The 27,487-nt window shown below is 42.1% G+C and overlaps 1 protein-coding gene across 1 annotated transcript; it reads right to left on the reverse strand.

The window, feature by feature from the left end:
* Positions 1-434: 434 nt before the first annotated feature.
* LOC106600386 (coatomer subunit alpha) lies at positions 435-26,949 on the reverse strand. Its single transcript, XM_014191692.2, has 28 exons — positions 26,659-26,949; positions 23,918-24,031; positions 23,744-23,817; positions 21,676-21,756; positions 21,416-21,492; positions 21,198-21,307; positions 19,126-19,235; positions 16,433-16,532; positions 15,943-16,161; positions 15,552-15,702; positions 15,316-15,382; positions 7,331-7,406; positions 7,112-7,194; positions 6,744-6,969; positions 6,363-6,501; positions 6,096-6,258; positions 5,858-6,004; positions 5,577-5,766; positions 5,391-5,486; positions 5,039-5,251; positions 4,822-4,911; positions 2,545-2,651; positions 2,285-2,431; positions 1,868-2,191; positions 1,666-1,776; positions 1,381-1,542; positions 1,089-1,283; positions 435-913 (listed from the first exon to the last, which is right to left on the reverse strand). Exons 1-28 carry the CDS (start codon positions 26,696-26,698, stop codon positions 854-856), a joined length of 3,672 nt encoding a protein of 1,223 aa, XP_014047167.2. The 5' UTR covers positions 26,699-26,949; the 3' UTR covers positions 435-853.
* Positions 26,950-27,487: the final 538 nt, after the last annotated feature.

The raw sequence follows: 27,487 nt of genomic DNA on the forward strand, positions 1-27,487 counted from the left end.
ATCCATACTAGGTCTTTAAGAGTTTATTCGGAAGATACCGATCCAGAAGAAAACATGATATTTGGGCCATTATATGAGCCGTCCTCCATTGTTTAAAAGGCATATCTAATCTCTGGTATGCATTCTGCTATTACCAAAAATACACATTGAAAACTCCCAAGATGGTTCCTCAAAATGATACAATGGCAATGATTTCTACATATGAATGATTCAACCTGTTCCTCTGGGGAAAAGGAAGAAATTATATTTAATGTTGTGACAACTTTATTTGCACCAATCTGTCCCTTTCATGTTATACTTGCAACATTAGCAGAACATGACTTCGATCCAGAGCTTTCAAAGCATTGTTTGGGGTGTCCATGTTTGAAAACCAGGACTTGAAATGAGCTAGAATGACACTTGTGAAATTACAGAATTGTTCACCAACATATTAGTAAATTAGTAGTAGAGCTTTTATTTTATTTAACAAGTTACACAAAGCAGTGATGCTCATTTTGTATTATTCATTTTATGGGGCTTACAGGTCAGAAAGAGACAGACAGGTTTGTCTAGTAGGGTTCTAATAAAACAACAATTCTCAAACGTTGGAGCAGAGATGATATAACACTCACAAGTACAGCATCACAGGAAAGGTAAAGCAGGCAGTCACAGTCAAACATAAAAAGGCTTAACATCAAAATAACATTTGCTCACCAATAAATCGTATGTCACCCTACCAACCCTTCTCTCTCATTAATCATGTTTTCTTCTATCTAATCCAAGAAAGAAATGGTGTATATAGAATAAAGTGTGGATGTGTTTCGCTGAATGGATCAATGTTGTTCTTCCCCATTCCTGGTCCTTTTCACATCCTCTAACGAAACTGCAGAGGGCTGACACGCAGACCAATCACATCCTTTCCGATCTCAGTCACCTTGGAAACAAGAAGGTTAACGGTCAGCGATATCACTGACGGGGGAGGACATCTAAAATATGTTTTAACACTCAGTTACAAAGCAATTAATACAACTTCATATCAAAGCGGGACACTTCTAAATAGAGGGGCATTCTGTACATGACAACACAATAGGGCAGTTCTCTTGACTGACCTGTGTGACCCTGCAGACCTGGCCCTTGTAGGGGGGGCAATAGCAGGCCCCAGAGAGGGGGCACTTCTCCACTGGGCGTCCACGGTACAGGGGTGTGTACGAGGCAGCGCACAGGTCAAATGGATTGTGGGGGTCGTAGTTCAGCTGGTGGGCATCTGTCAGCGTCTTCTCGCATGCTGCCAAGATCTTGCGTGTCTTTAATACAGAGATGGAGAAGGTAAGAGACAGTGAATATATAGAAATCATTTCATGTGTATAAAGGGACATAGCACACACACACACACTTTGTTACCTGCTGTGCCACCTCTGGTTTGGGTCCTAGTTCAAGCAGACGACGGGCAAAACTGGCAGCTGTCTTGAAGTTCTTCAGTTTAAAGAATAGATTTAGTGCTGTACGTAAGACAAGGACCATGTGGACTGGCTGGAGACTGCAGTGGGTGAAGTAAGCTGCCATCTGGGAAAAACAAAACACACAATCTTTAAAAAAAGGATCAATGGTAGTGAGCTCCTCAATGAATAGGGAGATTGCAGACTAATGGTTCAGTTGGGAAGTAGATAAGAAACACAATGACAATACCTCACACAGCCTCTTCTGCTGGTCCAATGTGTCTTTAGGCAACTTTTTCCTTTCCGTTTCCATGGTGAGGCCAACAATGTATTCTCTGCAGATTGTGATCAGCTGCTGAGCCTAAAAGAGACAGTGACCTCAATCAGGTTATCACCACTAAATACCATCAGGCCCACACTTGATTGACCTTAGTCTAAACAAGTCTACGTACCTCTGCGATCTCCTGCTTGTTGTCGACCACCAGCAGTGGCACAGACAGCAGGATGGTGCGGAAGCGTTCAACGGCCTCCTCGAAGCGGCCGGCAGTGGTGAGCTGGTAGCACTGCTGCAGGCGGGCAATGAGATCTGAGAGACGAAGACCCACAGCGGGCAGCCCCTGCTTGGCCCCACAGTCCTTCCAGTTCCTCTGCGGGTTGCCACGCAGGCAGGGCAGAGATGGCAGGCCGAGGTAGCATGTTCTCCCGCGGGATAGAGTCTGCATGAACAGCTGCTTATAGGGCCCGAACTGCACCACCCCAACCTGATCATGGAGCAACTGAAAAGTAGAGAAAAAGACTAGTATAAAGTATAAACCTGTATAAAAGGCATGTGTGTGTGTGTGTGTGTGTGAGAGAGAGAGAGAGCTTACCCTCATGGCGGTCTCAAAGGAACCAGCCAGGACGTGGTCCACAGGGAGCTGGGAGTTGTTGCACCACAGCTGAGTGGGGCTCATGCCCTTGGTAGGAGGGACAAAGAAACCATCTTCAGCCCCTACTCCGGCACCAGCTGGCAACTCCTAGTGGGAGAGAGAAGAGACAACATTCTCAGACTGACTAGTCATCAGTCATGCTATGAGTCCTGCTAAACCAAAGAGTGGAGATTTCATGTTAAAGAAGAGAATCATCTCACCAGCTCTGGAGGCAGGTCCAGATCCTCCTCTACCTCCCAGCCTCCTCCCTCCTCCTTCGTGGCACCTCCTTCCTCCCCTAATCCATCCTGGGCATCCATGAAACCATCTGATGGAAAGAGAGAGATGTCAAATAGAAATCCAATATGGATGGTGTTAAGAGATAGATGGGAGAGGTTGAATGGAGCTTAACCTGTTATGGCTAGGGGGCAGTATTTTCACGGCTGGATAAAAAAATGTACCCGATTTAATCTGGTTACTACTCCTGCCCAGTAACTAGAATATCCATATAATTATTGGCTTTGGATAGAAAACACCCTAAAGTTTCTAAAACAGTTTGAATGGTGTCTGTATAACAGAACTCAAATGGCAGGTCAAAACCTGAGAGATTCCTTTACAGGAAGTGGCCTGTCTGACCATTTCTTGAACTTCTTTGCCATCTCTATCTTTTACAAAGGATCTCTGCTCTAACGTGACACTTCCTACGTCTTCCATGGGCGCTCAGAGCCCGGGAAAAAACAGAATGTCGTCATCCCAGCCCCAGGCTGAAACACATTATCGCCTTTCTCAAGTGGCCGATCAAGGGACTGTGGGCATTAGGCGCGTGCCCTGGCCGCCCCCGTCTTTGTGATTTTTCCTCTGTTTGCCGAAAAGGAGATTCCCGGTCGGAATATTATCGCTTTTTTACTAGATAAATTGCATAAAAATTTATTTTAAACAGCGGTTGACATGCTTCGAAGTACGGTAATGGAATATTTAGAATTTTTTTGTCACGAATTGCGCCATGCGCGCGACCCTGATTTACCATTTCGGATAGTGTCTGGGACGCACGAACAAAACGCCGCTATTCGGATATAACGATGGATTATTTTGGACCAAACCAACATTTGTTATTGAAGTAGGAGTCCTGGGAGTGCATTCTGACGAAGACAACAAAAGGTAATCAAACTTTTATAATAGTAAATCTGATATTGGTGAAGGCTAAACTTGCCGGGTGTCTAAATAGCTAGCCCGTGATGGCTGGGCTATGTACTTAGAATATTGCAAAATGTGCTTTCACAAAAAAGCCATTTTAAAATCGGACATATCGAGTGCATAGAGGAGTTCTGTATCTATAATTCTTAAAATAATTGTTATGCTTTTTGTGAACGTTTATCGTGAGTAATTTAGTAAATTGTTAGCAAATTCCCGGAAGTTTGCGGGGGTATGCTAGTTCTGAACGTCACATGCTAATGTAAAAAGCTGTTTTTTGATATAAATATGAACTTGATTGAACAAAACATGCATGTATTGTATAACATAATGTCCTAGGTGTGTCATCTGATGAAGATCATCAAAGGTTAGTGCTGCATTTAGCTGTCTTCTGGGTTTTTGTGACATTATATGCTAGCTTGAAAAATGGGTGTCTGATTATTTCTGGCTTGGTACTCTGCTGACATAATCTAATGTTTTGCTTTCGCTGTAAAGCCTTTTTGAAATCGGACAGTGTGGTTAGATAAAGGAGAGTCTTGTCTTTAAAATGCTGTGAAATAGTCATATGTTTGAAAAATTGAAGTTTTTGTATTTTTGAGGAATTTGTCATTCGCGCCACGCCTATCATTGGATATGGAGCAGGTGTTCCGCTAGCGGAACGTCTAGATGTAAGAGGTTAAGGTTGGAAACAATGACAACTAATAACAAGATAACTAATGTAAAACATACTGTGTCCGTAAAACGTACACTACTGGTACAAAGTTTTAGAACACCTACTCATTCAAGGGTTTTTCTTTATTTTGACTATTTTCTACATTGTGAATAATAGACATCAAAACTATGAAATAACACATAGAATCATGTAGTAACCAAAAAAAGTGTCCTCAAGGCAAGGGTGGCTTCTTTGAAGAATCTAAAATATAACATATATTTTGATTTGTTTAACACTTTTTTGGTTACTACATGATTCCATATGTGTTATTTCATAGTTTTGATGTCTTCACAATTATTCTACAATGTAGAAAATAGACAAAATAAAGAAAAACCCTTGAATGAGTGTCCAAACTTTTGACTGGTACTGTATATTTGCAAAAAAATATATGGGGGATTGGAAGTGATGCAGAAAACTACATTGATGGAAGCTACAATATATCTGCAATATTAAAGCTGATCTACCCCCTAAAAAAATTATACAAATAAATAAAGAGAGAGGAGATAAATGAGAGGAACATAGAAAGAGATGGGGTAAGACAGTGCCAATCTTAAGTCTTGTCACCTCATTTAAGGATTTTTTGAGAAGGACTCACCCTCGTCCAGCTGAAGCTCTGCGTCCTCTCCCCAGCCCTCTCCTCCTGGAGCATCAACATCCATGTCTGCAGCCATCTGACCAGCCTTCCCTGCAACACACACAACAAAAACTAATGTAACAACTCTACACAACAAATATGCTGACACAACACAATACACTACCCCAGGCTAGTCCCAAATGGCTAACAAAATGTGCTGTCCGGGCAGGGGACTCACCCTTGGCTGCAATGGCTCCCTCGAAGAAGCCCTTGGACACAGTGAGCAGGGGCCAGTTGGTATCCAGGGGGTTGATGGGAGGTGGTGGCTGCAGCAGCTGGGCATTGGGGTCCACCTCAGGGACAGTGTCCTTTTCTGGGTCAAAGGTCTCTTTCAGGGCTTCCGCTTCTTCGTCCATCCCGTGGGTGGCAGCAGTCAGATATGCCAGTGACTCTACAAATGGAAGACAGCCACAGAGTTAACAGACAAGCAGTTTAGACCAAAAGCATCACAAACAAGAGTCTCATGTCAGAAATATTGAGGGAGTTGGAAAGAGAGAGTAAGAGGTGTGTGTTCATTTAAGAAGACTCACTCTGGCCACAGTTCTTCAGGATGCGGACTCTCTCGCTGACATCCCCCAGATACAGAGCACCCTGGTAGTGTCCACTCATGTCCTTTCTGATCTCAGCTGCAACACAGTGATCAAACACTTGTCAGTCAAACAACTCTGACAAACACAGGCACTATTGGTCTGGGAAAAAAACACTATCTGTCTAACCTATCTTCATCATCTTGCGGAGCTTGGCCAGGTTGCCGGTGATGAGGTAGAGGAAGGTGAGCTTGTCGAAGTTTTTGGTCCTCTGGTAGCACATCTCCACGACCTGGTGGTGACCCTGCAGCAGCGCCGCCTCGCCCAGCCGCTCCCAGCAGCCCCTCTCATCCAGAGCCTTGGCGGCCTCCAACGCCACCTACAGGATCGGAGGGCAAATTACACCACACAGTGTTTCACACAGACGGTCTCTCAGAGATGTTGAATGAAACCTGGGTTCTCAAACTCACCTCAATGTTTCCACACTCCAAAGCCAAACTGAAGCGGGTCTTTTCATCCTTGACGAAGTGCAGGGCCACCTCCGGATAGCCCTTCTTCTGCAGGTAGGCGATGATGGACTGGCCAACCAGCTTGGCGTTACGCACCATGTGCAGCACCTGTAGGAGGTCATGGGTCAAACAAAGTCAGTCAAAAAGTAACTCCAGAAAGGGAAAAGAGAGAAGGAGCATCAAATGACCTCCTCCTCACCTCCTCATATTTGCGGTTGACCAGGGCCAGTTTGAAGCGGTACTCCGTGGGGTCAATGTTCAGCACGCGGGGCCTGCACTCACGGTCAAGACAATAGACACTGTTGCCTCTGACCCGGGTCACGTAGATGGGCAGATCCAGAGTCCGGATGATACCATGATCACTACAGAAAGAGGAGTGGAGTGTGATTCGAAAAGTTGGATACTGCTCTCCTCTCTCAAACTCGTGACTAGAGCGGTGTCTTGTGCGGTAGTGGTGTGTCTTTACCCTGAGGTGAGGGCGTATTTGATGTGGTTGGAGGTGGTGTAGATGAAGACTCCACTCTCATCCCAGGCTCCACTCTTCACACGGATGTTCTCATGGATGCTGCACAGACTCTCCAGCTTCCTGTTGCAGATCATAATGGCTGCCGGGGCAAGCAGACAATCAGGTTTATTAACAGGTAAAGGAAGGCTAACATCTGGGGGTACTAGAAATCGAGTGAACAGCTAGATAGGGTGTACATTTGGGATAGGCTGTTGACAACAGGTGAGAGAGAGAGAATCTGTGAAAGATTGGGAAAAACAACTAGTAGGGAGAAAATCTTGGCAGCAAAACAGAGATGAAAAGACTAATAAGATGTGGGTTTAGGGTGTGTTCAGTACATACCGTGTTTAGCCAGCAGGGCCACGTGGCTGGTGTCGGCGCTCCAGACCACATACTTGACCTTGGCGATCTTCACGGTGGCCAGCGAGCGTTTCTGCTGCACGTCAAAGAGGGTGACTCCGTCTGCGTCGCGCAGCAGCAGGGAGCCCGTCCCGGCATAGAAGATCTCCTCACAGCTAGGTACTTGTACCTTCTTCACAATCTCATTCTTTAGGTTCTTGATCAGCAGCTGGAGGGAGAGCAGGGTTCACCATCATTACTATAGTCATCCTCTGACCTCTTAACTGTACTTTAACTAATATTTAAAATAACTACAGCCATTGGTCCAGAGAATACATGCTATTTAATCATGCACACACACACACACTTACCGAGTGCATGCGGTCCAGAACAGCGAACCTGTTCCTGGCGACCCAGACTGAGGTCAGACCAGAGGACCTCTTCCCCTCAGGAGCTGCAGGAGGGGGAGAAAAAATTAACATGGGGTTAGTGGGGTTTTTAATCATCTAAAAAGAAAGATATGAAATTGGAATTCCATTCACATTTCACAGATTCCGTCTCGTTATAAGAGAGAATAAGTGTAGTTTTACCATCTGGATTCTGAGAGTCACTCTCTTTGGGGATGGAGTACAAGTCATAGGTGCTGTTCTCCAGGTTAGTTGCCCTCTGCAATAGAAGAGGCACGTCAATACATTTTCAACAACTAAAGAAAGTGTCTAAATGATGAGTATGTACAGTACCTTCAGAAAGTATTCACATCCCTTGACTTTTTCCACATTTTGTTGTGTTACAAACTGGGATTAAATGGATTTAAGTGTCATTTTTTTGTCAAAAATTCACCAAATAATTGCAAAGTGGAAAAAATATTTTTTACAAATGTTATAATTTATGAAAAACAAATATTGTGATTAGATAAGTATTCAACCCCGTGAGTCAATACATCACCTTTGGCAGCGATTACAGCTGTGAGTCTTTCTGGGTAAGTCTCAAAGAGCTTTCCACACCTGGATTGTGCAACATTTGCCCATTATCCTTTACAAAATTCTTCAAGCTCTGTCAAATTGGTTGTTGATCATTGCTAGACAACCATTTTCAGGTCTTCCCATAGATTTTTAAGCAGATTTAAATCAAAACTGTAACTCGGCAACTCAAGAACATTCACGGTGTTCTTGGTAAGCATCTCCGGTGTAGATTTGGCCTTGTGTTTTAGGTTATTGTCCTGCTGAAAGGTGAATTCATCTCTCAGTGTCTGGTGGAACGCAGCTTTTCATTTGTAATTAATTATTTTAGAAAATAATAATAATTTCATTGACATTATGGGGCATTGTGTGTAGGCCAATGACTAAACAAAATTTTATCCACTTTAAATTCAGGCTGTAATACAACAAATTGTGTAAAAGGTCAAGGGGTGTGAACACTTGAAGGCACTGTATGTGGAAGTACAGTCAGGTCCAAAATTATTGGCAACCTTGATAAAGATGAGCAAAAAAGACTAATCAAATAAATAATACTTTAGCGTGTGTGTGACCAAAGGGCTCATCTGACCATAGAACCAGTTCTAAGCCAAGTGGCGTTTACATTTGTTGAATGTAGGGTTGGGTGAGGTCAACCTTTGTCCTATCATGATTACGTACCCATAAAACATTGTGCTATATGATAGTAAAGCCTAGGGCTGTGGCAGTCATGACATTTTGTCAGCCAGTGATTGTCAAGCAAATAACTGCCAGTCTCACAGTAATTGACCATTAACTAACAAACAAACACATTTAGCATCTCCTGGCTTCCACGCATAGCCTACAAGCCATTGACGCAGACCTTTGAAACATCTCTGTTTTAAAAAGTCTAATAAATCCATGTAATATAGACAACACCATCACAATAAATCCATGATTTATTTTAGACAGGTCTAAAGAAACGTGACATGAAGAAATTGTTGTCTGTTTCAGAAGAACAGAATAGCATACTCAGTCGTCCTTAGGCCGTGGCCTGGCTATGCCATTTGGCTGTGGGCTACACTAGTTCATTGGCATTATTTTATAATATGAAGAATACAAATCGAACTTAGCTGAATAAAACAGAAAGGATATTTTCTTCAAATGATTTGAGGAAGTGCGCACATGCGGTTATTCTGTGTTAAACGGTTAACAACGAAACAGGTACTCCAATATGCTTAATTTAGAGTTATTAATGTAACTTTAGTTGCGATACAAACTATATGTTTAGAGTTTTTATACATTCTAAGGCTGCATGATGCAACTAATGATTTGAAAAAAAGTTGCATGAAAGATATGAGGTCTGCTTTGTTTTTTGCACAGGCTGTACACACCTCATCAGTGGCGGTAATATGGTCACTGTAACAGCCCTAGTATTGCCCCTTATTGGCCAGACCCCTAACAATTTTTGGTGTAAAATACTACAATAAAAAAGCTATCTAAAATGACCGTTGGGCTATAGCAAATCGAATGCTACGACTGGACGAATCATTACGAAATGTTGTTGAAAGCCTGGGCAGAGGCTAAATGCTGGCAAATCTTTTCTAATATCCTTTCTGGTGGAGTGGCTTCAGCATGGAACAGGTGTGTGTGTGTGTGTGTGTGTGGTGTGCAAATGATGGAGCAGTGACAGTCTGATAAGGAACGGTCTTAGATTATACATCATGGGCTGGATAGAAACAGTCATCTTTCGAACTGGATAATAATAGCTTTATTTGCTTCATAAAATAATAGTAAATTAATAATATTGTTTGTTATCTGTCTCATAAAGCTGTGATTGAGAATATAGCCTATGCCTAGGCTATAGACTTATTGTTGTTCTTTTTTTAAACTCCTTAAGCTAGAATACTTGGGAAATAAGCTACTGTTCATAACTTCAACTTGTCTTAAAGATTTTATGATAGGACTATCATAAAGCTCTGTCAGATTGGATGGGGAGTGTCGCTGCACAGCTATTTTCAGATTTCAAGTCCGGGGTCTGGCTGGGCCACTCAAGGACATTCAGAAACTTGTCCCGAAGCCACTCCCTGCGTTATCTTGGCTGTGTGCTTAGGGTCGTTGTCCTGATGGATGGTGAACCTTCGCCCCAGTCTGAGGTCCTGAGTGCTCTGGAGAAGGTTTTCATCAAGGATGTCGCTGTACTTTGCTACGTTCATCTTTCCCTTAATCCCGACTAGTGTCCCAGTCCCTGCCACTGAAAAACATCCCCACAGCATGATGCTGACACCGCGCTTCACCGTAGGGATGGTGCAAGGTTTCCTCCAGACGTGACGCTTGGCATTCAGGCCAAAGAGTTCAATCTTGGTTTCATCAGACCAGAGAATCTTGTTTCTCATAGTCAGAGACTTTAAGTGCCTTTTGGCTAATTCCAAGCAGGCTGTCATGTGCCTTTTACTGAGGAGTGGATTCCATCTATGGTAGAGTGGCCAAAGGCCTGATAGGTGGGGTGCTGTAGAGATGGTTTTCTCATCTCCACAGAGGAACTCAGGAGCTCTGTCAGAGTGACCATCGGGTTCTTGGTCACCTCCCTGACCAAGGCCCTTCTCCCTTGATTGCTCAGTTTGGCCAGGCAGCCAGCTCTAGGAAGATTCTTGGTGGTTCCAAACTTCTTCCATTTAAGAATGATGGAGGCCACTGTGTTCTTGTGGATCTTCAATGCTGCAGACATTTTTTTGTACCCTTCCCCAGATCTGTACCTCGACACAATCCTGTCTTGGAGCGCTACGGACAATTCCATCGACCTCATGGCTTTGTCTTTGCCCTGACAACTGTGGGACCTTATATAGACAGGTGTGTGCCTTTCCAAATCATGTCCAATCAATTTACCACAGGTGGACTCCAAGTTGTAGAAACATCAAGGATGATCAATGGAAACAGGATGCACCTGAGCTCAATTTGAAGTCTCATAGCAAAGGGTCTGAATACTTATGTAAATAAGGTACATTTTTATTTACAAACATTTCTAAAAACCTGTTTTTCCTTTATCATTATGGGGTATTGTATGTAGATTGATGAGGGGAAAAAAATATTTAATCAATTTTAGGATAAGGCTGTAACGTAACAAAATGTGGAAGAAGTCAAGGGGTCTGAATACTTTCTGAATGCACTGTAAATAGCATTCCTCTGAGTCAGGTTCTTGAGTAGGCTAAATTAGCTGCATTAGCTAAGTAAATGAAAGGTAAAATAAGAAAAAATACAATGAAATATAGGTAGCTCTCTGCTGCTTCTCCTTAATATTCAAATTAATGAATTTGTTCAAAACACTGAGTCAACTATTCACAACAGTGCTAGCTAGAGCTTACGCTTTCAATACTATATTCATTCTCTGATCCTTCGATTGGATGGAAAATGTCAGGTCATACTGCAAGAGCTCTGATACGTTGGAGGACGTCCTACTATTGTTTTGAATTTGGCACCCTGCTATTTCACTGGCTGTTGAATAGTGTGTTCCGCAGGTGGGACGGTCACATTCCACATACCCAAGAGAGGTTAAAACACTAAATCTGGGGATAGTGCTTGGTTGGCAACTGGTAAATGGTCTGCCTGCCTCTGCCGCGTGTGAAAGCTATTCAGTGCTTGTTTTCGCACAAAATTCAATTGAGAGAACCAGGGAATTATAGATAGTCAGAACAGCTTTCCCAGTTTGACAACAGATGCCGCTCTGATGGGAGAAATCAATAGGCAAATAACACAACTAATCCCAATACTGGCGGGTAAGCAATACGGTGACACACTATCATGCCACTATTAGCACCAGATATTAGACATTTACACAAATAATGTGAAAATTCTAAAAAGGCATTCCTATGTGTAGCAGCTTTAAACACCTGTACTCAACGTGTCGCAGACCTTAAGGAATGTGGTGGTGGTGAAGCGCTCAGTCTTTCCATGGAGGGCAGTGCCGGTCTTAAACGAGGCACTGGGATTGGGAGGTTAGCCAGTGACTGCTCGACCACCGGCGGCTTGCCGAAGCCTATCTCCATGCCCTTATTGTCCATGCCAAGATAGTGCCTGGTTTGGGCATTGCTGGACAAAAGCTTGTCCCATTTGCGTTTGGCTTCCACCGCGAATGCTGGGACCACTAGGAGACCATAGGCGACCATCGAGAAGCCCGTATTTGTCATCGGGAACCGAAGCTCTGCTGAGGGAGAAAGAAGGCCTCAAGCCTGGGCTTCCTTTTTCTCCATTTCTTGCTCTGGGAAGATGCCATAATTTTCCTTGCCTTCGAACTCATCAATGGCGAGCTCCCCTTCTCCTTCCTCCGCTGTAAGATCATCGAAAAGTGGTTGGAGGTCCATGGGGTACCGTCCTTTACCTCTGCCTAAGTGGGGTAGCCTCCCCGCCCATAGGGTGTGAGGGTGATGGGTTAAGCTCATCAAAATGAGTATTAGAAATAGAACCCCAAGAACACATCAAAATAAACAAAGAAATTGTTAAATTGACCACAAAATCTAAATTTTGTAGTGGACATCTCAGTCTCCAGACTTTAACCCCATTGAAAACCTGTGGTTTGAATTGAAGAGAGCAGTCCATATGCCAGTGTTGTGTTCGAGACCACCTAAAGCGAGACCGATTCAAGACCAAGACCGGAGCAAATCGAATCCGAGTCAAGAACGGAGTTCAAAATGTCCCGTATTTATGAGTTCATATTTCAGAAATGGATTCTTTAGACATTAAGAAGTGAAAAAATGCATGCAGAGAGAAAATAGAGCCACTAAAAATTATTACTAACCCAAACACAGTGGGGAACAATTGGCCTTCTACGCCTTCAGAGAAGAGTTTAGGATTTATAAAATAATAATTATAATAATAATGCTAATTATATTATGTTCTGATTTAAATCGCTTCAGTTTGTGTTGGAAAGGTTAACACTGAAGAGAGAAAAAGATCCAATCAGGATTTTTCTTTGCCGTCTCTGGGGAGATAAATCTAGCTAGCTAAGTCAGCCATTGGCTAGGCCATCAGGAACGAGATAAAGGCATCTGCCATTCAACTGTATTAGGGCAACATTTCAGAGTGACAGTGAATTCAACCAATCACATTTTGACTTAAATGAGTGGGACAGTTATTTTTGTTGTTGTATTTTACCCCCTTTTTCCTCCCCAATTTCGATCTTGTCTCATCGCTGCAGCTCCCCAACGGGCTTGGGAGGCGAAGGTCGAGTCATGCTTCCTCTGAAACATGACCCACCAAACAGCACTTCTTAACACCCGCCCGCTTAATCTGGAAGCCAACCGCACCAATGTGTCGGAGGAAACACCGTTCAACTGACAACCGTGGCAGCCTGCAGGTGCTCAGCCCGCCACAAGGAGTTGCTAGAGCGCGATGAGCCAAGTAAAGCCTCCCCTGCCAAACCCTCCCCTAACTCGGACGACACTGGGCCAATTATGCGCCGCCTATGGGAATCCCAATCATGGCCTATAGTTTTATTTATTTATTTTATTTCACCTTTATTTAACCAGGTAGGCTAGTTGAGAACAAGTTCTCGTTTGCAACTGCGACCTGGCCAAGCTAAAGCAAAGCAGTTCGACACATACAACACAGAGTTACACATGGAATAAACAAACATACAATCAATAATACAGTAGAAAATCTATAAACTGCATGTGCAAATGAGGTACACTAGTGACACCTCTAGTGCTGCAATGCAGTACCTTAGATCGCTGCGCCACTCAAGAGGCCACTAGTGGGACCGTTTTTATAAAAACATATGAAAACTTGAAGGCCAACAGGTCACTGCGCAATAGCGAGCAGTTTTTCCACGGTCTAGCTAGTTAGCGTTTGTTTTCTGCTGGTTTGTAGCGGCTGCAGTAGGTGTTATCAAAGAGGATGTTGTTGCTAATTTGTTAGCGTCTCCCTTTTCAAGAATAACTTTAAACAAGAAGTTAAGTTTCAAATGATCATCATCTGGTGAGTGGAACTGGGTTTATTGCAGCACACTTTCTGTTGTTAGTCATCTCTTTGAAAATAGCTTGTGTGTGAAACATTGTTGCATTTCAATTGGAACTGACAGCATTTTAGCCACATCTGTTCATATACACCCCCAGGAAGAATTAAACTTAGATATGGTCATTTTCAAGTTTTCATCAATTCTTACAATGTTTGGGAATTACGTATACTGACGCCGAGTAGGAAAGCGGCCGTGTGTTTTGACAATTAATAGACATGTATTGGTGAATTATATTAATCATGCATTGAACTGCATCCATCTATTCTGCCAACAATGCCTTAGTGTACGTCATGGAACAAGGAGTGAAATATAACCTATTTTAAAAACATCTTATAAAGTTGGTTTTGTAGCAGAAACAGAGAATTTGATATTTTTGACTGATATTATGATTGTCTGTTTCATATATGCAAAGTAGTTAAAACGCTGTCAGTTCCACTGTAAACTTAAGGTCACCGGTTACTTTGTGTGCTAAATGTGAAATGTTTTTTTTGCATGATGTAATAGTTGTACATTTCGATTGGGAAATCCTTAATGGTTGTGTTTTTGTACTCTTATGATTGGGACCTACTGGCTTATTATGTCCGAGTTTATGGACTGCTTATTCTTTAATATCATGTGTGTGACTGCTGTCTTTCCATCGGCTCTATGCAGTGGCGTCTGTAGAAGTGGGTATACTCTCATTTTGACAAAACGTTCCCATACGGAAAGGCACCCTGTGTGAAAAATCTTGTGTTTTTTACTTTTATAATAGATTGATCAGATTTCCACTCCCTAAAAGAACACTTTTTCTAGAAAAAAAAGGTGATGTCTAAGTCCACAACAACGCTTAAACCACCACATCAAGGCCCATCCAAGTCTACGCCCCTGATGCAAACAGGCATAATGACAATTGCGCATCACACATGGCCTACTAACTAACAATTCAGACTCAACTTTTTCAATACCTGGTTTGCATACCCATTGCTGCCTTAGTTAGCATTTACTGGTAGATATCATAAGTTGAAACGTCTTTCCAACTCTACCGGCTACCGATGTCATTCTTCTGTGAGCTGCTCTATGCCAAAGCCAGCTGAGAGCTGCACACTCTTGCTACCTGCAGATGATATTCCGCTGAAACTAGGCTGTGTGCGACGCGCATGTTAATATATTTCATGTGCTTTGTGATTGTGTAGGCTACTTTGTGCATGATTTCTCTTTTGTACTACACAATTGATAAGTCGTGGTCTCGAGACCGGTCTCGGGCACTACATACAACACTGCCATAAGCACAAACCAAGGATATCAAGGATCTGGAAAGGTTCTGTATGGAGGAATGATCTAAGATCCCTCCCAATGTTGTCTCCAATTCCCATAAAACATTCTCGAAAAAGGCTCAGTGCGGTTATCCTCGCAAAGGTGAGGTAATGAAAACTGGGTTACAAATAATAAAGACTCGTTAAAACAAAATCTCTTAATGGTCTTAGTATAAAATATATATGATTTCCCATTTTTTTAAGTACACAATATAGCTCAGTATTTGTATTATTTATTGTAACGTCTTTTCTGCTCAGCTTAATCAATGGTGCCAATATTTTTGGACATGACTGTATAACCCATTATGTGCATGCAAGTTTGTTTTAAGAGCGAGACTCACAGTGCAGAGCAGGACAGCATTCTCTGCGGGGTTGTAAGACATGCTGAACACTGGGAACTTTGACCCACTAGTAGAAAAACAGAACAGTGGTTAGAATTCACATCATGACAAAACCAGCTGACCTCTCGCATTCTTTTAGAAAATCGCAAGCAGTCAGTCTCATCCTTCAGAATTCAGTTAAAGGACAATACAGACTTCGCAGTGTTATATGAGCATGCACACGCACACACACACACCTGCGCAGCTGCATGACGGCAGTGTCCTTGCTGCTGCTGAAGTCGAGCTGTCGCAGGAAGCGGTCCTTGACGTAGTAGAGCATGTTTCCGTACACAGCATAGGCCGGACGCTCACGCTCCAGCTTAAAAACCAGCATACCACTGTCATGACCTGGAGGACAAACAGCCTGGTTACGCACTCCACTTCTAATTAACAAATGTCTTCAATGAAACAATGTCACTGAAAGACAGTGAAATGAAGTGCAGCAATATTCAGTATGTGTGCCCATCTGCATAGGAGGTGAGTCAAGAATACCACCTCCATCTGCCTTACAATGCAATCTACTTTGAGCACAATAAAAAGCTCCATATCAATTTGATTCATTGTTATCATTATACGTTAGTCACTTACCGGCAGCAAATAGGTTGAGGTTGGGGTGAGCTCCCAGCACCCAGAAGCGGTCGTGGTCCCTGCGGAAGGTCTGGACGCCAGTCCTCTTGGACATGTCCCACACACGGATGCTCTTGTCCTCGGAGTTGGAAAGGATGAGCTCCTGGCGGGGGTGGAAGACAGCACAGGACACGTTGTTGTAGTGGCCCCTGCAGGTGTCCAGCTCCCATGCCTTGGACTCTGGAGAGGTGGGAGAAAGTAAGACAATCAAGTAAAAAATAATTCTATGTGTGGGGTACAGAGATGAGGTAGGCATTCAAAAATCATGTTAAACACTATTATTGCACACAGAGTAGGGTAATGTGTGTAGGCCAGCAACACAAAATCAAAATGTAATACATTTTAAATTCAGGCTGTAACAACAAAATGTGAAAAAAGTCAAGGGGTGTGAATACTTTCTGAAAGCACTGCACATAGTAAGACAATACATCATCCAGTTACACACACCCACCGTTCATCCTCCAGATCTTGACCTGCCGGTCGTCAGCCCCTGAGACGATGAGAGGCATGCTGGGATGGAAGGCGGCCCAGTTAACCCCACGGTCGTGACCCTGCAGGGAGAGGAAAACTCACATGGCTCATAACTGGCCCTCAGATGGCTCAGAGCTTTTCTTGGGCAGTACAAACTCCAGGTCCTACCAATAAAATATGTATTAATTTCAGTGATCTGCTCAGCTCACACCTCTCTGCTTCTCCAAAGACGGGCATATAGGATACTTGTATATAGAAAATTCGGAGGCACACCACAACTACTTTTAGTGTTTCCCCTAGATTTCCTTAAGCAGCAGCGAGACGCCCTAGCTACATTGTTGTCGCCACTACAAAAATAGATGATACATATAGAGATCTAGATAGATACACTGAACAAAAATAAAACGCAACATGCAACAATTTTAATGAGTTACAGTTCATATAAGGAAATCAGTCAATTGAAATAAATTCATTAGGCCCTTAATTTATGGATTTCATAAGACTGGGCAGGAGCACAGACATGGGTGGGCCTGGGATGGCATAGACCTACCCACTTGGGAGCCAGGCCCACCCACTGGGGAGCCAACTCAGCCAATCAGAATCAGATTTTCCCCACAAAAAGGACTACATTTCAGACAGAAATACTCCTCAGTCTGCGGTTGTGAGGCCGTTTGGACGTCATGCCAAATTCTCTAAAATGACGTTGGATGCAGCTTATGGTAGAGAAATGAAAATTAAATTATCTTGTAACAGCTCTGGTGGACATTTCTAAAGTCAGCATGACAATTGCACATTCCCTCAAAACTTGAGACATCTGTGGCATTGTGTTATGTGACAAAATTGCACATTTTAGAGTGGCCTTTTATTGTCCACGGCACAAGGTGCACCTGTGTAATGATAATGCTGATTAAACAGGCAAAGGAGAAAAGCACATTAACAAGGACCTACCAAAAATGTGCCATTTTTTTTGTTGTTGAAATAACCTTCATGTGCATATTTTCTGGGATCTTTTATTTCAGTTCATGAAACCAACACTTTACATGGATTTACATTTTTATTCAGTGTGTGTGTGTGTGTAGCTTTGGCCTTGTGTTTTAGGTTATTGGCCTGATGAAAGGTGAATTAATCTCTCTGTGTCAGGTAGAAAGCAGACAACCAGGTTTTCCTCTAGGATTTAGCCTGTGCTTAGCTCTATTCTGTTTCTTTTTTTTAATCCTGAAAAACTCCCCAGTCCTTAACAATTACAAGCCTACCCATAACATGATGCAGCAAAGACAATGCTTGAAAATATGGAGAGTGGTACTCAGTAATGTATTGGATTTGATCCTAAACATAACACTTTATATTTAGGACAAAAAGTTAATTGCTTTTCCAATTTGTTTTGCTGCATTACATGTTTTTTAATATGTTTGATTATGTACAGGCTTCCTTTTCACTCAGATGAGGTAGTCATTCAAAAGTCACTATTATTGCACACAGAAGCCACGTTTCCATTAAAATCAACCCGGATTAGGCTGGCCTTGGTGGGCTAGCTCAAATTGGGTTTCCACTGCCTCCAGAAATGAGAAATTATGTCATCTTGCTAGGTAGCCGTGAATGTGCTGCTGGCTTCGCTAATGGTGCTAGCTAGCAAGATGAAGAATTGTATTCACCCTCACCATGCTGCAACTAACGTTACCCCATACTCCTGCCACTGCCAGCCAGACTCAGAGCTATGCATTTAGTAAAGATGTTTAGCTTGTTAGCTAGCTGAAAGGTTAGCATCGTCGCTAGCATAACAGGCTAGCTTCATTCCTACTTTGCTTGCCGTGGCATTGGCTACAAGCTAGCTAGACATGCAAACCAGATGACAAGTTTTATATGATAGCTTGTTTCAACTTCGATTTGCTAGCTAACGTTAGGTAGCTAGCATTTGAGGGCTGACTGTTCTCATAAAAGTTTGTGTAACGCAAAAACTGGCCCAGTTTGAATTTGATAATTACATTCGAGCCAACGGAAACAGGGCTAGTGAGTCCATGCAACGTATTACGTGACTTGTTTCACTCCTGAACAAAGGGGTTGAAATCTTATTGATTCAAGACAATTTAGCTTCTAATTTTTTATTAATTTGTTTAAAAAAAATCTACAAACATTATTGTACTTTGACATTTGGTGGTATTGTGTGTAGGCCAGTGACAAAAAATCTAAATGGAATCCATGTTAAATTCAGGCTGTAACAACATGATGTGGTAAAAGTAAAGTCAAATGTATTGACTTTTGAATACTTTAATTTTATGGATGACTAAAACCAGACAAATTATGTAGAAAAGATAATGGAGCTATATATTTGTTTTAATACGATCATCTTTGAGACCTAACAATAAAAATAAAAACTATCTGTAATCTAACATTTAAAAAAAAGTCATGGCATGGGGCTCACAATGATTTTATTACGTTTGAGTCACTTAGATTGCATAAGAACAAAGCATAAAACATGGCAAATATGTAGAATTGCAGGAAATTTGCTCTAAAACGGCAACATGTCTCTGTGGCCAAGAGGGCCGCTAAAACCGCACTATTGACCACATCCACTACTACAACACCACCCCCCCCCCACGCTAACTTTGCCACCACTGTTGAAAAACATCCTAGGGTAAACACTGACTTTACTTTCAACAGACATCAATGACTCACCTCGAGCACGTGTTTGACGACGGCATCGGAAGCGCCGAACAAATCGACGCCAGAGATGCCTCGCACCTCAGTCTCCACGGCACTGGGAGAGAGGTTCTTCTTCCTCAGACCTGGAACCAACAAACATAGCACCACGCACAAGGGGAATCCATATACATGTTACACAGGGGAACCCACATACAGGGGAGGGAGAAAGAGACGGATTGACACACGTTAATACACTCAGAGATACCATCAGTGAGAGGAAAGGCAGTGCATGATTTGAGAGCTCTAACACAAAAACGTAGCCGTTGGAACACACACACAGGCACTGAAAAGCAACAACACAACCGGTTTTCTCAGTGTGGTCCGCACTCGAGTCCAGGAACTACCATCTCTTTTTAACAGCACATCAAAACAGCCATGATGGGGTTAATTAATCACCAACACACAAAGAGCATCCCAGTTCCCCGTCATTGGATCACAATTAATCAATCACAAAATATGATGTCCAGGACTCGAGTCAGAACACACACTTAATATGGAGAGAACACAGTTTGTGTCAGTGTCGCTGGCCCAGGGAAATCATGTGGTGAACAAATAAGCCAACAGGATCAAGAAGAGGATTCATGAAGGAGAACTGCACTAGGAACCCATGTGCAGGTGTGGATGTTTCCAGGGAGAGCATGGGGACAGGTGACACAGGTGGAAGTGGGAAGGGATGGACTTGGCTGATGGGCTGGTGGAGGTGGTGGTTGGGGTTGTAAAGAGGTGCTCTGATTGGGCGTTGAACGTCAGGAGGGGTGAGTAGTATTTTGGAGAGTCCATGCTTGGGTTAGATACTGCTACAAACTAAACATCTTTCTGCTGCTTTGAGGTTTGAGTCATGCCAAGTGTTCATGCTTACTGACCAACAAGCTTATCAATTACAAGTTAATGTAATCTACAGCACTGATCAGGAAATGCAAAGATGATATTGATAAAGTCAAATGGGATGTTATGGCTACTTACAGTATTACTGACTGTGCCATGGAGACATTGTGCACTGCACAGGTAGACCATTATATCATGCATATGTATTACTTATTAGTAAAGGGTAATAACAAAGTTTGCGAGGTGATGCGTTATCATCAATGAAAGCAGTTAATAGTGAGTAGTAGCACGGCACTGATGCCTAACATAGTTTTCTTAGGGTATTTGAGAGGTGAAATTGTAATGGCCAACTGAGCCTGGAGACAGTGGCTGGCTATCATGTAATCTGGGACAATCATGTGCACAGAATAGTGAGAATAAATAAGGGAATTCCACACCTCCCAGCTGCACAGGATTGTGAGCTACAGTACATATCTACCTCAATAACCTCGCACATCTACTCGGTACTGGTACCCTGTGTATATAGCTAAGTTATTGTTACTTTATTCCTTGTGTTATTCTTTTTTCTATATTTTTCTCTATTGTTGGGAAGCACCCGTAAGTAAGCATTTCACTGTTAGTCTGCACCTTTTGTTTACAAAGCATGTGACAAATAACATTTTATTTGGTTATGAGAAGTCACTGAAGCCATGCATGCCAACACTGATCTACCAAAGGTGGCAGGAATAGAATTATGTGGTGTGTGTGTGAGTTGAGAATGAGGTAGGAAACTTGGATACCTTAAATGGGTTAGTATATGAGAAGAGTAAAAGAATGATGGAAGGACAGTCAAACAAGATCAGACGACAAGTAGATATTAAAACATGCAGAAGCACAGAAACACCTCTCTCATATTCTCTCTCTCTCTCACACCATCTAACAAAGTCTTACCTTAGCTCTTTTAACTACTGAAAGGTCTTTAGTTATGTTCATAGCGATGCTCTTATCATCCGCTTCCCCTATTCTAAAACGATATCCTTTTCACTCTCTCTATTCGCCTGTCCATCTCAACTAAGGAGAGAGGTGTTTCTGCAAACAGCCCATAGAGATTAATTCTCTACAAAGAGGAGAGGAAGGGGTTCAGGACATGTCCTGTTCCTGGCTTCCTTTCCATACCACCCAGCCCCCTCCCCAAACCTCACCCCCACCCGCTACCCTGAGTCCCATCCCCACGACCTCACCAGAGATATCCCACACGCGCACAGTCTGGTCCAGGCTAGCTGACACCACCAGGTCCTCAGATGGGTGGAACTGAGCACACATCACATAGTGATTATGCCCTGTCAAGACACTGCAGGAGAGAAACACAAAAAAATGATATCATAATTTACAATTAGAAAAACAGACACATGCAAGCGTTTGAGTGAAGTACCAACTCTTGGCTCAGGCACAGACTTACCAGACGCATGTCCTGGACTGCCAGTTCCAGATGCGGATGGTCTGGTCATCTGAGGCACTCAGAATCCAGGGATACTCCTGGAGAAAGGAAAGGAATGGGTTTCAGAAGGCATTAGGGCTATATGTCATTCTATTCCAGAACTATTGAGAACATGAAACTAAGGGATAAACATTACATTCAAAGGTTGGGCCTTAATGTAAGTGACAACAAAATGGATGTAGGCTAGCCATTTTGTATGTAAAAAATAAGAAAGGACTCACATGATGGAAGAAGGTGGTGCGGATGTAGTCCAGGTGTCCAAGAAGAGTGAAGAGGCAACGCCGCAGCTTGTAGTTCCACACCTGGTAAAGGGAGATAAACAGTTGATAGAGCAGTGACATCACAGTTTTCCAGTATGTTTTAGGATCTATTCTCTGCTAAAATAAATATGAGGGAGAAGGTGGGTTTGTATGAATTAGGGGTGTAAATGTTTAAACGTTCAAATGAAATTGGGATCCTTAACGTTAAGAAAAACCCCTATTGGAAAACAATGTTTTTTTCACCCTCACAAAATGTAAATCACAGTGCAGCTGGCTCGCTTGCGCTTTCTCTTCGCTAATGATGAGAGTGTGTGTTCAGTCTTCGGTATGTTGTGTGTAGAATATCCTAGCCTATTCATTGACGATAGGCTCTACTTTACTGAAGTTACGAGACATTGGAGGCCAAGAAATTGCTAAATACAGTATTCCATTGCGAGATACTTTTGATTGCCGATAGATAGGCCTAGTTTATGGTTCTGACTCCGTCTGCCTGGTGGCCGACCTGCCTATATCGTGCCCCTCCCCTCGCTCTCGGTCGCTTGCTAGCTCGCTATGAAAGATGCAAGTGTTTGTGTTCTCGAAATTACGGCAGCTAATCAGTCTCCTCCGTTTCAAAAACACTGAATCTTAGGAGTCGATTCCTAACGGAAGGGGTGTTCTCTTTCTACTAAACGTCTTGGTAAGTCACAGTATTTAAGTAACTTTAAAGCATTTTGCTACACTCGCATTAACATCTGCTAACCATGTGTATGTGACCAATAACATTTCATTTGATTTAGGAAAGAGTGGTCTGCCCATAAGAAGTAGACAGGCGGTGTGCAGGAAGCTTGAGATTATTTGTTTGACAGTTCTGGTCGCCTAGTGATGGACGTTAGTCCTGCTTCAGAAGCGGCATTCCTTTACAGACAGGTAAAATGCCCATTCAGTGGCGCTTTGAAACTATCTACAGAGAAGGTTTTATGTCTGCATTTAAAAATAGAACCGCCTAAACACTAGAACAACCTAACAATAGAACAGCCTAGATGGTGTAAAAAAAAAAAATATTACACTTTTTTTTTTTTTTTTTAAATGGCCCCCCAAAAAATTACGTCCTTCCTCGACTTTTCCTTAAATGTTTGCATTTTATTTATTTACTTATTCAAAGACAATGTGATGTAGGACGTTGGTACCCAGCCAGGCCTAACTAAATGACAAGGAGGGTCAAGAGGTTGACTTAATTTAGAACAATAAGTGTAACGATGAGTTTGCGTTATGCCTATTTAATCAGCATTGGCACTCATGTTTATGGCAAATAATTTGACCACGTGCTTGGCAGGTCGATATCATCCTATTTTACATTTGACTTTGTTAAAATAAGCTTTACGGGACTGTTTTATTTACCATAATTCTATTATTACGAATTAAATTTACTGTAATGGAAACAAAAATATCCTGTGTTGCAGTAGGCCTTTGGAATAATGCAAAACATATCTTTGACTGAGTCGATGAGCGAGGGGAAGCGAACGAAGCCAGTCTACCTGCATCACTTTATCAAATCCTCCTTCAGTCACATGCATGTGAAACTTTTTGAATTCTATATAGTATCAAAAAGAACATATTCTGCACTTTCTGTGACACTAACTTCTGTCAAATATCTCAATTCAAGAGGTGCAGCTCTTTTTCCAAATATCACTTTCTCCAAGAATATCCTCGCAACCTTGCGGGTTGATATGCATGTGATGCGGATGCTAAAGGGGACGCCCGGCAACGTTAGCAATGTTCTCTAGCGGGTACTAATAGGCTGAAAGGCCAGGCGGTTCTAGTGTTAAAAAGCCATTGTATACCCTTACTGACAAACAAACATGTCATAGCGCTTTCAAGGGTATATACATATGCAATAGGACCATTATTCTGCATTGTGAATTGACATGGAATTGTATGATTTTTTTCCTCTTATAATTGTAACGGATTTTTTTTTTTTTTTCAAATGGCAGTTTAAGAGTTTAAGCAAAATTGTACATTTTTCACATCCCTAATATAAATGTCTAACCTTGATTTTGTAGTCATCACCTCCAGACACAAAAAGAGGCTGCTGCTTGTGGAAATCAATTCCTCTGACAGGGCCTTTACAATAAAAACACAAACATCATAATCAATAACCAATCAAAGTGGATCAAATTCTTTCATTTTTTGTTGTTGAAATTAGTTACAAAACTCATTTTACCATCATGTTCATCGAACTTGTCAATCAGTGTGCACATCCGATAGTCCCACAGCTGGATGACTCCATTGTGAAGACTAGCAAGGATCCAGGGCCGCTTCGGGTGGAAACTCAGCCCTATGGAAAATAAATGGTTTTAGAAAGTTGACTTATTAGTCTTGTAAACCCGCCCCTAGGCAAAGCTTGACACATTGTGGGCGGTAACGAGTTTGCCTAGGGAGACTAGCTAGTTACACAATCTGTGTCTACTAGCTATGACACCAATGAATGGCAACATGGTCATCAAGTACACAATCAATGATTATTGGTGCTTTCAAGAAACTGGGAACTCTGGAAAAAACGATGTCAGTGATCTTCAGGTCGGAATTCTAGAAAGATGCCCTAGTTTCAGATTTGAAATTCTGAGTTGGATGACCGCTCAAAAAAAATGTTCCTCCAAGTTATAAGTTGTCTTGAACACACTGAAGTCAGATTTCTGAGATTGGATGCCATGTTCAAAACATATATACACACACATACATATATATAAGCTGGCTACTCACTAGCACGTGGGCTTGTGCTTGAGAGATTGTTTATGAGCCAGGTGTTAATTTTCTATAATGCCTGATTCACTAAAACTGTATGTGCATTATGGATTGTTCTAGTTACATTTGTAAAAAGGATTTTTATAGACAGAACTGATTGCAAAAAAAATAAATTTGAAAATCTAAATTATTAGTGGCTCTTATGGTTGTGGAAGGCATATATATTCAGCCTAGGTATAATTACACAAGCTCTGAATTTATTAGATTGGTGCTGGCTGTTTTAAATGCAGTGTATTTGACCTTTAAAAATTGTACAACAGGGCCTCCCGGGTGGCGCAGTGGTCTAAGGGACCCTGGGCATCTTTCTTTTGGTGTTTTTCAGAGTCAGTAGAAAGGCGTCTTTAGTGTCCTACGTTTTTATAACTGTGACCATAATTGCCTACCGTCTGTAAGCTGTTAGTGTCTTAACGACCGTTCCACAGGTGAATGTTCATTAATTGTTTATGGTTCATTGAACAAGCATGGGAAACAGCGTTTAAACCCTTTACAATGAAGATCTGTGAAGTTATTTAGATTTTTACGAATTATCTTTGAAAGACAGGGTTCTGAAAATGTAACGTTTCTTTTTTTGCTGAGTTTATATTTGAAATTCTTCAAAGTATCCACCCTTTGCTTTGATGACAGCTTTGCACTCTTGGCATTCTCTCAACCAGCTTCATGAGGTAGTCAGTCACCTGTAATGCATTTCAATTAACAGGTGTTGTGGAATTTATTTTCCTTCTTCATGCATTTAAGCCTATCAGTTGTGTTGTGACAAGGTTGTGGTATACAGAAGATAGCCCTATTTGGTAAAAGAGCAAAGAGAAATTACAGTGCATCATTACATTAAGAAATGAAGGTCAGTCAATCCAGATAATTTCAATAACTTTGAACGTTTCTTCAAGTGCAGTCGCATAAACCATCAAGCCCTATGATGAAACTGGCTCTCATGAGGACCGCCACAGGAATGGAAGACCCAAGGTAACCATTAGAGTTAACTGCACCTCAGATTACAGCCCAAATAAATGCGTGACAGACTTCAAGTAACAGACACATCTCAACATTAACTGTTCAGAGGAGACTGTGTGAATCAGGCTTTCATGGTCAAATTGCTGCAAAGAAACCACTACTAAAGGACTCTTATAAGAACAAGAGACTTGCTTGGGCCAAGAAACACGAGCAATGGACATTAGACTGGTGGAAATCTGTCCTTTGGTCTGATGGAACCAAAAATCTCAAATTTGGACTCAACCGACAAGTCTATGAGACGCAGAGTAGGTGAACAGATGATATCCAGATGTGTGGTTCCCACCGTGAAGCATGGAGGAGGAGTTGGTGTGATGGTGTGGGGGTGCTTTGCTGGTGACACTGTCAGCGATTATTTTTAAATTCAAGGCACGCTTAACCAGCATGGTTACCACAGCATTCTGCAGCGATACGCCATCCCATCTGGTTTGAGCTTAGTGGGACTATCATTTGTTTTTCAACAGGACAATGAGCCAACACACCTCCAGGCTGTTTATGGGCTATTTGACCAAGGAAGAGTGATGGAGTGCTGCATTAGATCACCGGACCTCAGCCCAGTTGAGATGGTTTGGGATGAGTTGGACCGCAGAGTAAAGGAAAAGCATATGTGAGAACTCCTTCAAGACTGTTGGAAAAGCATTCCAGATGAAGCTGGTTGAGAGAATGCCAAGAGTGTGCAAAGCTGTCATCAAGGCAAAGGGTGGCTACTTTGAAGAATCTCAAATATATTTTGATTTAACACTTTTTTGGTTACTACATGATTAAATGTTGTTTAAAGTTGATGTCCTCACTATTATTCAACAATGTAGAAACTAGAAAAAAAATAAGAAAAACCCTTGAATGAGTAGGTGTCCAAACTTTTGACTGGTACTGTTTATCGTGAATCGCCCATAAATTTGAACAAATCGAGATGTTTTTTTGTGTCGTTAGCATTAGCATTAGCGAAGATAGCATACGTTTCCTTGCAATCAGAGGGTAGAAGCTAGCTAGCTAGCGAAGTCATGAACAATCTAGAGATCGTGACAATGACATTGCTAATATAATCAATAAATATGTCTTGTCAATTTACGACTAAAGAAAGCAACATTTTACATGAACATGGGCAACGTCATTAGCTAGCTAACACAGGCTGCTAACTTAACAGCGTTAACTTACCTTTAACACGGGCCGACTTCGTCTCGAATTTGGTCAACATCGTAAGAAAGCGGTGACAACCAACGTTAGCTAGCTATATGAATTTCACGCTGAAAATGTTTATTTTTTAAAAATCTTTAAAACTGTTGTTTTTCGTGTTACCCAACTCCTTCTTTAGCCCATTTACTTCTCCCGACTATTTCCTGACACGTCGACCTGTTGGTGCAATGTTTTTCTGCTTGGGAACAATAAAGTTCATACACAGGCTTTTGCTGCTGATGCAAAAAGCTCCACGCCACGGCGCAGTGATGGAGTCACTACTACAGTCAACGGGTGGGGCTGGCATCCCAATGAGTTAGTTGTACTGAACTAATTCTGTGGCATCAACCTTTCCTCACAATTATCGTTTATATAGCTCACATAAAACCTCAATCATGTGAATTAATCAATTTGAGCCATTGAACATGTGGCATTACAAGGATTTCAAATCAAACTTCATTTGCCACTTGTGCCGAATACAAGTGTAGACTACCGTGAAATGCTTACTTACAAGCCCTAAACCAACAGTGCAGTTCAAGAAGAAAAAAATATTTACCAAGTAGGCTAAAATAAAAAGTAATAATAAAAAGTAACAAAAAGAATAACAAGGATTCTATATACAGGGGGCACTGGTACCAAGTCAGTGTGCAGGGGGGTAATATGTACATGTAGGTGGGGGCGAAGTGAGTAGCAGCAGTGTACAAAAGGGAGGGGGGAGATCAATGTAAATTGTTCGGTGGCGATTTTTATTAATTGTTCAGCAGTCTAACGGCTTGGGGGTAGAAGCTGTTGAGGAGCCTTTTGGTCCTAG

This window comes from Salmo salar, chromosome ssa03 (genome assembly GCF_905237065.1).
Source record: "Salmo salar chromosome ssa03, Ssal_v3.1, whole genome shotgun sequence".
NCBI lineage: Eukaryota > Metazoa > Chordata > Actinopteri > Salmoniformes > Salmonidae > Salmo > Salmo salar.

Coding starts and splice junctions, on each gene's coding strand:
- LOC106600386 (XM_014191692.2), bottom strand. CDS start 26,698: ATGTTGACCAAATTCGAGACGAAGTCGGCCCGTGTTAAAG. Junction 7,195..7,330: donor TGACTCTCAGAATCCAGATG/GTAAAACTACAC, acceptor CCCCTCCTGCAG/CTCCTGAGGGGAAGAGGTCC. Junction 4,912..5,038: donor GGGAGCCATTGCAGCCAAGG/GTGAGTCCCCTG, acceptor TGTGTGTTGCAG/GGAAGGCTGGTCAGATGGCT.